This window comes from Pangasianodon hypophthalmus, chromosome 8, assembly GCF_027358585.1.
Source record: "Pangasianodon hypophthalmus isolate fPanHyp1 chromosome 8, fPanHyp1.pri, whole genome shotgun sequence".
In the NCBI taxonomy this organism is placed as follows: Eukaryota; Metazoa; Chordata; class Actinopteri; order Siluriformes; family Pangasiidae; genus Pangasianodon; species Pangasianodon hypophthalmus.
Genome location: NC_069717.1, coordinates 14,619,035 through 14,631,210, shown reverse-complemented (window position 1 = coordinate 14,631,210; position 12,176 = coordinate 14,619,035). Strand labels below are relative to the sequence as shown.

The 12,176-nt window shown below is 37.1% G+C and overlaps 1 protein-coding gene across 1 annotated transcript; it reads left to right on the top strand.

Annotated features, from left to right (window-relative positions):
* The first annotated feature begins 4,617 nt into the window (after positions 1-4,617).
* cdo1 (cysteine dioxygenase, type I) lies at positions 4,618-10,454 on the top strand. Its single transcript, XM_034306872.2, has 5 exons — positions 4,618-4,826; positions 5,987-6,064; positions 6,911-7,068; positions 7,448-7,617; positions 9,514-10,454. Exons 1-5 carry the CDS (start codon positions 4,657-4,659, stop codon positions 9,541-9,543), a joined length of 606 nt encoding a protein of 201 aa, XP_034162763.1. The 5' UTR covers positions 4,618-4,656; the 3' UTR covers positions 9,544-10,454.
* Positions 10,455-12,176: the final 1,722 nt, after the last annotated feature.

Here is a 12,176-nt window from a genome sequence, read left to right as displayed (position 1 = left end):
CAAAACCCAAAAGTCTGAAATGGTACAAAAAAATTAATCTCAAACAACTGTTGTAAACATCAAAGCTTACCATTTTCAACATTGATATGGTTGTGTCTAGAGTACAAACCACTCAATAACAAAAATAATATCATTATCATCTGGGTGTGAATGAGTGTGCAAATGTGTGTGCATGGTGCCCTGTGATGGACTGGCATCCCATTCAGGGTGTATTTCTGGCAGTGTTTCCAGGATACACTCCTCCTCCTCCTCCTCCTTCTTTTAGTTTTTCTGAACGATTAATTTTAACTGAATAACTGACACCTCTGAGTTTCTCAAAAGCATCTCAACACAATAGTCATTGTAAAATGGTACATTAAACACACACATTAAAACATTTTTTTAATTAAAAGTGTGAATTTATTTTTCGCTGTTGTAACATTAAAAAAAACAGAGAGAAGCTACTCTTTCAACCATTTAAACGTGTTTGCTTATACTGTGATCAGACATAATTAGCACATTAACATGTAACTCATTAACGTTCAGGGACACTGATAAAAACACAAAGCGAAAACTTGGCAGTTATCAAAATACAAACAAATATCAAATATTGCTCATATACAGTTTTGCTTATAGACTTAATGTGTACAACATATCACAAATATTGTATTTTATAGTGGTTATAGTTGAAACCATGGTGAGTGGAAAAACTGATGAACAGCTGATTAACACTGTGACATTCTGTCTATATTAATCCTTGTTGTATTTTCAATGCATCATCATCTCTGCATTTTTTTAATGCTTGTATATTTAACCTCTTCATATGTCTCCACACTTATCAACAACTTATCAATTGCATTCATCATCCTCCTCACCCCTAGCACTATCCTGGGTCACTGCCATTTAAGAGGTGCAGGTGTGCATTCAAGAATGGTCTCTCAGACCCAATCAACGATGAACTGGCCTCAAGGGATGCAGAGAGGGACATGAATGCATTGAGAGGTCATTGCTTGACCTCTCAATTTGGCTGGACAACCAACTCCGTGAGAGAGAACGTGAATGCCATTCTTCAGGTCCTGGACTTCACCTCTAGATGGCTCCTAAGTCTCCACTTCATCAGAGGAACCCATGCAGCCTGAGTGGAGCCTGCGCATGTCTACTGTGGGAAACCAGGTCACTTTGTATACACTTGCCCAGAGTTATCGGGAAAAGCCCAGTCCTATCCATAGAAGGAAGATCTGTGATGTGACATACCTTATCCCTGAAGTCTTCTCCAGTTGGGGTCCTTTCCACCTCCCTTTCTTGGAGTGGGTAACAGCACATCCTTCAGTCTCTGGTGGACTCTGGTGCTGCCAGCAACTTCATGGACTTGTCCCTTGCCAAGAATCTCCAAATCCCCAGTCAACCTTGAGCCGCCCTTAATGTTTACTGCCCTGGATGGAAGATCCCTGGGCAGTGGTAGTATTCACCATCCCTCACCATTCCTGTACACCTGTCCATCAGTGACCTCCAAGACAAGTTGCAGTTCCACCTTATTCATTCTACCGAGTTTTCCATTGTCCTGGGCTCCCCGTGGCTAAGCTGCCATAACCCTCACATAGACTTATCTACTGGGTTACTGCTTGAGTGGGGTGCCACATGCCTTTTCCCTGCACCCTTGCCTTCATCTCCTGAGTCTCTAGAACTTCCTGAGTTGTCCCGAGTCCCTCCCAAGTATCATGACCTGAAGGAGGTGTTCAACAAGAAGAAAGCAAACAGTCTCTCTCCTCACCACTCCTACATCTGCTACATTGACCTGCTCCCTGGCACTAGCCCCCCCTAGGGTAAGAATCTTTTCTCTCTCTGGACCTGAGACCACAGCCATAGAGGAATACATCAGAGACTCTTTGGCTGCTGGAATCATTCACCCTTCCACCTCCCTGGCAGGTGCAGGATTCTTTTTTTGTGGAGAAAAAAGATGGAGGTTTTCCCCCTTGCATAGATTACCGGGGCCTCATCAAGGCCTCATCTTCCACTCATGTCTACTGCTTTTGAGCTACTGCAAGGAGCAACAGTGTACACAATATTGGACCTCAGGAACGCCTACCACCTGTTCCACAACAGGACAGAGATGAGTGGAAGACTGTATTCAACACCCCAACAGGTCACAACGAGTACGGCATGGCATATGCCCCAGCGGTCTTCCAGGCCCTCATCAATGTTGTCCTAGGTGACATGCTCAAACACTTTATCTGTGTTTACTTAGATAACATCCTTATATTTTCCAAATTGGTCCATGTCAGTCATGTCTGGCAACTTTTGCAATGCCTCCTGAGGAATTATTTGTACATAAAGCCAGAGAAGTGTGAGAACCCCCGTCAGGCCAGATGGGCTCTATTCTTCAACATATTTCAGTTTACCCTCTCCTACTGTCCTGGTTCCAAGAATCTGTTTTCACCTTCTCTGACCTGATTTTCTAGGCTATATATACCTTCCCTTAAGTGCCAGGGACTTCGTTAGGTGATAAAAAAGTTTCCTTTTCTTTTTATTGGGTTTTATTTCCTCAAACAATAGCCATACATGTCTGAGACATTTCTCTGCTCAGAGGGTGAGCTGCAGAAGTCTGTCCTTGGCGCTTGTTGAGAGGTTGAGGATATATCTGCTCTGATTGGTTGTGCATATACCTGCTTTTATTTGTTGAGCATATGCTGTGATTGGCTGGAGTAACATGGGCATTAGCAAAAAGTGCAGTTAAATCCACCAAGTATGTTTTTTTCACTGTGTCTGTTCTAGCTATTCAGATAGGGAGACAACTTTTCACTAACAAGAATTGATCAAAAGGTACAGATTCTTTATTAGTACCTAGAATAATGAAAACTAAACATAACTTTTTACTACAAGGTCTTCTAGCTGTATATTTGATGCTGTATATCTTCTAGTTTTCCCATTTAGTTATGTTTTAATAGCTAACCTGCTAGTGTCCCCACTTGCACTATGATCACAAGTTCTAAGGATCTAGGTCTAAATCAAGATTTGTTTAAAGCTGCTGTGTGACACTATTGTTAAAAATGCAGCAAATACAAATCCCCAGATTATAGAACATCGCTTCTGGAGCAGTAGAAGGTTTAGGGTCATCTGTATGGCTATGGTAGGGTCAGGGGCTAAAATAAATGAACTTCTACTAAAGAGTTAATTTCTAAAGAGCTACCAGACCATACACTTGGGGAAGCTTTTAGAGAGATTACAGCCTAAATGAATTATTTAGACTGTATGTAAGTAGGCCTGCAAAAAATGAATATTTTTGTTAGTCAATTATTTGTAGAAATTAACTGACAAGTCATTGCTTACACAGCTTAAAAGTTGCCTATAAATGAGATGCGCTGTTACAAATTACATTTGGCATTTTAGTTTATTGTTTTTCCTTTCAGTAATATAATGTAAAACAAAATTGAGGAACAACTTAACATTTAACATCTTGTTAATCTACTGACTTTCTCCTCAAGAGCCAAGCTAATGATTATTCCTTGTTAAAATAACTGTTGATCGCGTACTCCCTGCAAACATTTTCAGCTGAAATACTTCTGGTTGCATTTTGTCTAGCTGCACATTTTCAACATGGGAAAAGCTGTGGATGATTTCACAAGAAGACAGGGGCAAAATGGTTTGGACGGCTAAGGGTGCTCCAATTAACGGTGCTCAAAAGCCTGCATGGTAGAGACGGTTTAGGAATCAAAGAGTGCATTTGCTAATTCTTCCTCAGGCAGCAGGGGTCGCAGATTGGAAGCAGGTGGGAGCAAAATTGTAATGAGTCAGCGGTGCAGCTTTCATTGCATTGTCCTTGTGTGGCCACGTGATGGAGCAAGAACGCTGTCTTGAGCCGAGTCTTTGACCAAGAAACAAAAGCACTTCACCACAGCGTTGAGCTAAACATCATTTGCACTTCGAAAAGCACAAAACCTCTTTGTGTAGATTCCTTCTCGCAGATAGTCTTTTAAAGAGTAGCATACAAGTGACATTTTCAGAAGCTGTTAATTTTTGGTAAATAACCTTACTCACTGTCATTTGCACACTGACTGCTTACACTTGCAAGGAGTGAAATTAAATGTTTAGCATTTTTATCATTTTATAAGGAGTTTGTCGTCGGGAGAAGCATGTAGAAAATAATGCAATGTCTTTTTTATTATTATTATTTTGTTTTGTTTTGAATGGATTGTGTATCCTGGGTCACTGCTTCACGTTTTAAACAGTTTGCTTAGTTTTAGTTTAGCTATACTTTTCTACAGAAATTAGTCCTAAGGCAAAACTTGTCCCTTTTTCTTTTATGCTTCATAGCTGAACAGAAGCCCAGTTCGAAAATAAGAACGTGTGGCAGGATTATACTAAATGCACCAGAATGAGGTGATACGTCGGCTCAAAACTAAAGCCAAGCATGCGTTGCATTTTTCTTTGCCCGTCTTATCTTTCAATTACATATCTAAAAGTGCACTTACCACCTTAACTATGGTTTATTTTGTGTGTGTGTTTGTAGTTTTTTTTTTTTTTTTTTTTTTTTTTTTTGCGTTTTAAAAAACGACGGCTATGGAAATACTCCCCCCTCTAAAACAGAGTGGTACAGTCCATGAAGTTGTACTAAAATCTATAAATGCTGGAAGAGCTCATTCAGGACCACTAGCATCTCAGGAGACAGACGCAGGGAAGATGGAGCACACTGAAATGGTAAAGCCAGAAACCCTGGATGATCTGATTCAAATTCTCCACCAAATTTTCGAAAGTGACAGTGTCAATATTGAGGAGGTGCAGAGTATTATGGAGGCATACGAAAGTAAACCGCAGGAATGGAAGAAATTTGCAAAATTTGACCAATACAGGTACGATTATTATTATTATTATTATTATTATTATTATTATTATTATTACCCATTTTCCCAAACTATTTTGAGGAATTGTTTTGTTTTTTTATGAAATGTGTGAAAATAAATAAATAAATAAAATAAAAAAAAGAAAGAAAAGAAAAAAGTGGAGGGAAATGCTAAGGAATAAAAAAAATGTTAGAATTGTTTATTCGTTTATTTTTTTAATAATCTATTGCAGTGGTATTGCACTTTAGAGATTTAGCCTACTGTTTTGGGGGAAAGAGGGAATAATTTTTTTTTTTTTTTTTTTGAGCCCATGCTTTTGTTAAAATATGGTGATTATTTCTCTTGTGCTCGCCACGTTGGCCATGTTTGGAAAAAGCTATTATACGGTGGCCTCAAGTTGCTGAGTGTTTTGAAAGGCTTTTAAAGTCTGGCTTGTGAAGGGTGGGAAAGAGGCGACCAATCACACGCCAGAGTCCGACACACACCCGAAAAGTGCTACAGAAAAAAAGCACTGCTGCAGTATCTGTAATCTGAGGCTTGTTCCACTGATAGCACCTTCTGGAACTCATACACACACACACACACACACGCACGCACGTACATACACACACACACACACGCACACACTCAGCAGGTTGATCGTTACAAACTGTCCTGCAAAGACTGCTTTTGAATGGATGGAATGGAAATTATACCCCCATAAATACAAAACAGATAAAAAATGTGTCATTGTAGTAGAACTAAATATTAATTATTATATTAATGATAATGTTGCATCCATAACTTCATTTCCTTAAGTGGTGCACGTACAGGAATAGTCACACAGTTGATCTGCTTTATTATGAGCCATCGTATGAATTTTTTATTTATTTATTTATTTATTTATTTATTAAGTTTTTTTAATCCTCAAACTTTTTATTTACAACTTCTCATTACAATCAGACACAGCATGTGCCATCCACTGACATGTGAATCCACTCAGCTGGTGATTTAATTATAATAAAAACTGACAATGCTGATCATTTGAATTAACATACTTAAGAGCAGTCTGATTGCTCTTTTGTGACAAAGTAATCTTTTAAATTGAATCTAGATTAATTGAACAAGTAAAAACTGTCTTTCTCAATCACATGAAGCTAACAGAATGATGCCATGACGTGTCTGTTTAGGTATACCAGGAATCTCATCGATGAGGGCAACGGCAAATTTAATCTTATGATTCTGTGTTGGGGTGAAGGGCATGGCAGGTAAGGAGTTAATGATAACATAATTATGAAATATCAGTACACATAAGATGAGCTAAATTTGTACAAAGGTATATCAGTTTTCAGGCTATAATTATCCTCTAGAACTGAAGCCTCTTGAACTCAAGCTCCCATAAATACTCTAAGGAGCGTTTAGTATACTTTGTACTTATGCTTTGATTGATTATGATTTTTAGCTTCATTTATAAATGCTAAGTTGCGTCAATTAAAATAATGAACTAAATATTTGAAGAGTTAAATCCTCAAGATTGAATGAATATAACCAACAGTGTAAGGGTTAAAAGGTGGTAGCTCTATAGGTGTTAATTCAACTGTGCTGATGTTGCTGTGTGGCCTGTTGGAGACACGCAAACTGATAGTGGAGTTCAACAGACTGGCAATCTATGTGTTGTGACGTCTTAAATGGAAAGGACACACTGATAAGCATAAATCATGAGTTAGACCCTGTTCTGGATCAGCAAGATTTACCTTTATTAATCCTTTTTTTTTTTTTTTTTGCTTTAAACAGTTATAAAACTTTTATTAAAAATAAAAAACTTTTATTATTTTAAAACGATTATTAGAAGATTATTTACCCAATACAGAAATGCCATGTGCTTCATTAAGTTCAATCACTGTGTGACAATGAAATTACAGTTTTCCTTTAAATTATTTGTCATTATCCTATTTTACTGTTCTGGTTATGTATTAACTGTAAAGATTATTTATATTTACAGATGCAAGAAATAAATCTGCATTTACATTTAAGCTTACAGTTACAGGGTAGTATTTGTAATAAATTATTTATTGCCTATTTCTGAGTGTGTCTGTGCTCTGTGCCACTTGCAGTAGTATCCATGACCATGCAGACTCACACTGCTTCATGAAGCTTCTGCAAGGCCAGCTGAAAGAGACTCTCTTCAAATGGCCTGATGGTAAAATGCATGGTGACATGGTCCAAAAATCTCAGCGCGTCTTGCAGGAAAACCAGTGTGCTTATATTAATGGTAAGACTGTTTGATCAAAATGATTAAAGGATCATTTTTAAAGCATCACATATTTTCTTAATTATCCATTAACTTCTGGTTAATAATCTATTAACACTGATTACAGAAGATTAGAGATAAAAGACTTATTGAAGAAAGGTCAGTGGTGTAGGGTGTATCATTTTTGCTAAGAGGGCAAATTTTTCTGTGAAATTCCTTTGCTGCCACACCTACCTGTACTTCTAAATGTGCTACAAGGGTGCGCGAGGGATCTTAGTTACATAATGCAAGACTGATAATATAAATTAGCATGCTTTCAAATAAGGGTTTATACTAATGAAACATGACTTCATGTGAATGTTTTGGCTTGAATTGTACCACCGGAATGTTTGTGTTGCAGATTCCATCGGCCTGCACCGGGTAGAAAATGTCAGTCACACAGAATGTGCAGCCAGTTTGCACTTGTACAGCCCTCCTTTCCAGTATTGCCGGACATTTGACCAGCGAACGGGACACAAGAACACAGTCAAAATGACATTCTGGAGTAAATATGGCGAGAGGACACCAATTGTAAGTCTAAATGTTACAAATGTCTTTAGAAAAAACCTCCCCAAAGTCCAGCCAGGGATAGCCAGAACTCTGATTCGCCAGTAAAGATTAAAGTAATTAGCCATGAGAGGGTGTGTGTTAGTGATTTTTGTCATGGGTAAGGGTGTGCTTGCATAAGGACAGGGTGTGCTTGCGTAAGGACAGGGTGCGCTTGCATAAGAACAGGGTGTTCTTATTAATCATAATCACAATAAACAATACTTCCACCACACAATGTAGAGTTTTTAATTGTAAGCTTTGGTTGCTAAGCAGCATAATGAGCAAAGAAAAAGCCATTCTATGGACCTAACAATGGCCTATGTGTAACAATTTTATTGGTTTAAAACCCAGTGCATTACAGAATTTAATCATTTTGATGCTTTCACAGGTCTGCGTATATCAAGGATTTTACAACGTCCTCAAACGTGGCTCAGGCAGTCAGATCCATTCTAAAATGCACAATAATACATTCATGTTTTCCCTCGTTGAACAAACCAAATCATACGACTAAAGCCTTAGTAATTAAAATAAGTTAGATGAGGTGGAATGCTAAACTCTGCAGTGCTGTGACTACAGAACTAGAGTGGCCTGCTTTCCTGTTTCAAAAGGCTTTAAGATAGCACTTTGTACAGCAGGTACAGAATCCGAGCTAATATGTTATTAAACAATAAAATAAAAGCCTTGATCCTATCAGTGCCAGGAATTCTGACAAAATTTACATTTTACAGTAGATAACGATAAAGCAATGTAGCCCTGATTGTACAGTCTGCGGAAGTGTTATTGTTTTGTTTATATGGCTAATAAAACTGGATTGTTTTATTACTTCATAAAACGTATCTAGTTACACATCCAGTTGTCATTAAATGTTGTTTCATTTATAGCTGTCTAGAGTGGAATAATCCCCATCAATACATTTCTTTAGTTACCAGTGGAGAAAGCTTAATGAACCACAGAGTTGAGCTGAAAGAGTTAAATATATATATATATGTTTTGGGTTTTCTGACTTTTTTCTTTCGGATATCTGATATGCGTTCTTTTTACTGCAGACTTATTTTCATAAGTGGGGTTTAAGCAGCATCTTCCAGTGACTTGCTGCCATTGAAGGCTGTAGTTCAGGTTGATTTAATTTAAGACGCAGTGAATCAGTGGTTTCTTTTTTCCCAGTCTTGTTTTTGCATTTACAGAGACTTGAGGACAATTAAGTATTCCCTCAGGTGTATATATACTGTATGTCCAAGTCTCAAACAGGGATCAGAGAGTATTTAGGGAATGTTAAGGGATTCTTTGTGCAGCCTCAATAGCAATTTTAGCAAATCCCTCTATTCACACCAAATAATCAAAATGCTAAAGAGTTTATTTTAGAGCTAACTTTTCACAACATGATAGATTTAGCCTGGTATGTTCCAGTCTGTCTTCACAATTAACATAGTATTCAGTGAACTACTTGCAGACGCAGCATTTCTTTTAATATTCAGATGATAGAATTGCGAAAATGTGGTGATGATCAGAAAACTATGTGTTCTTCAGGCAAAGCATTTGTTTCTTTTTGTAACATGCGCAAACATGCTCTCAGAGTTCTAGCAACAGCCAATGGAAAAAAAAAAAAACCCTACAGGAGATCTGTTTCAACTTTGGCAAATATAACGGACTTATCTTCTATTCAGAAGTTACATAAGCTCACCTTGACCAAACTGCTGTCTGGCCAAGCACATTGCAACATCAATCCTGTGATAAGATAAGATAGTGATGAGAGGGGATGAAAACACTGCTTACGTCACCACTACTTGTTTTTTCACACCTTTTAATCTTAGCGATTTTAACAGAAATTGACCTTATTTTGTCGACTTAATACTTATCTTTTCTTCTTTTCTTTCACAGGAAACTACAGTCTCACAAGAAAATAACTGAGAATGGGAAAGACAAAACTTTACATTCACAAATTCAGGCATGATTAAAATAGTAAAGTAAAATTGCGAAGGACGTTTGGAATAGGGACTGAGTAATTCAAGAGGTTTTGTCATGACCCAGTGTAAGCTTGGCAAATGCTGCTGAACACATTCTAAGGGGCCTGAATAGCAGAATGTGGCTGGACTGCCTCAGCAATCTGTTCTTTGTTCACTAGGTTAGAGAAAAGTCCTTCCTAACAGCATTCCTAAGCGCCTGTGGCCTGTATAATCATACTTTTGTACTGTTACTGGGCCTTAAATTGTTTTGCCTAAAAATTTAATTTATGAGAAGAAGATATTTTAATTTTTTTGCATTGTGGTGACAAAAAAAAAGTAATTACCTAAAAGGCCATTCATAAATTTAATACCTTTATGTAAAATGGAGCACTTTCTTTTATTGATGTGTTAATTTCGATGTAAACTGGCATGGTTTATGACCTCCACATTGTAACATAACACCATATGTAGTCTAAAGACTTATTTTTTTATACATTTCATTGTCATCAAGTTCCGTATGTAATTTACTGTTAGGAGGAGCAAAAAGGGTAGTAATTGTGCTTCTTATTAAAATAGAAGATATCTTATTTAAAATTGAAATTAAGTCTTACATAACAATGATTTTTAGGTAAAAGTAGAGTAAGAATTTAGTTGTACATTGACTGATACTTGTTTTTCAAGTTATAACTATAGAGGTATTTATAGGTTTGAATGGTTTGAACAGCATGTTCTAGCAACACTGCTTATTCCACCAGCCAAACATTAGGATGATGAAGCTTCGTTCTAACTGTACAACATTAAATAATATTTCTGTAAAATGTTCCCAATCATTTTTGTCTGTCCTATGTAATAAATTCTTTGGTGCTAATTGCCTGATCTGGAGTCAGTATCACTATGAATTTTTAAGTCATTTTATTTTGACACAATTACTTTGCATTTTGGTTACATATGATAGGCAGAGGAGTGTTATACTATTGTTACTATCATTTTAACACATATATTTAAAATATATTTTGAGGCTTTATTATAAATCCCCAAACCACATTTATTAGAGTGCATCTTTGCTTCTTTTAGAGATCACCAATGAGTTGAATGAGTATATATGAAAATGAGTATAAAAGGGCTGTTGAAATAGCAACTCATCAGACAATGAGCAATGTTACAGTTTCTAGGAAAGGGAAAAAAGGACATATCAGAATTAAGGGTTTCAAGTCTAAGTTCAAGTAGGCTTTATTGTCATTCCTCTCATCACAGACAGCTGTAGTGTTGGAAAAGAAATACAGTTCCCTCAGAATCACAGTGCTACACTTAAAATGAGAGAGTGCAAAGATACAGTGCAATACAATAATTACAGACAATAGACTGTCCACTAAACAATAAACTATACAGAAACCCAAAGTCTGTTTCGCAGTAATATTCTCTATAAAGTAAACTCTAGACTAACCCTAGTCCTTAACAGCAGTATGAACATGTAAAGTGACATGTGCATGGGATTACTATGTCTCTTGTAAAGTTACTGAGTGCAATGGGTAGAGTATAAGTATATATAAACAGCAGTTGACATAACAACCATCCAGGGAGTAAATGCAGTGTATTTCAGTAATACATGTAGAGGTTGTAAAACCTTAAATGTAGTACAGACAGTTTTAAAAATCCAGGATGTTATGGGCTAAAATCCTTCATCAGATGTGCAAACAAAGTGCTTCTTAAGCTACAGGAGGTAAAACCAGCTGATGAAATAGTGAGTTTTGAGAAGGAAGTGAGTGAAATAGTGAGTTTCACAGGAAGGAAGAAATCCTTCATTCTAGTGGTACAAAAGGCAAACTTCTCTTGGTTTCCTCGATATACAGGTGATTTTTTTTTTTTTTCTTTGTTTTTTTTGTTTTTGTTTTTTTGCAGGAGATATAATGAACAACTCCTGTGGTGATGAATGAGGTGTAATGGATGATAAAAACTGATCCTTGACAGCATGTGGCTGTTTTAATAAATTGAACCTTGAGACCACTTGCATGCTTGTCTTTTTATGTCCTTACTGCTGTGTACTACACCGCAATAAACTAGCAGGACTTTAGAAGCCCATTGCATTATTGTTGGGCTTTAAACATTTAAACATCTGTAAATTTTGAATAGTATTTTGTTCCACCTCCTACAGCTTCAGAAGCACCTGGCTTGTAGATTGTACTTTGTTCCAAATTGTCTTGCTTCTCTGCAAACCGTATATATATTGTATGTGTTGGAACCATAAATTATTTATAGTCGATGGTAATTGTGCATGATGACACACAGGTGAATGTGACCGGTGCTGTGATCAGAATGCTAGGGAAGCTAATTATGTGTAGGTTTTCTCAAAGTGGTGCAGGACACAACCCCTCTCTGATTAGAGTCTCCTGACAGAGGATGACACCAGGATGACAGCAGTTGGATCCTTTTAGTGATGTTATTGTGTCTAATTGTGTATTGTATATGGAAGAGTCATTTTTATTTTTACTGATAATCGACTGCAATACACTTGACTACGTACAATACATCATCAATAAGCAGCAGGCTGCCTTGTAGCTATGTTAGAGACAACTGGGAAGCTTGTCTTGGCAGCAAGTA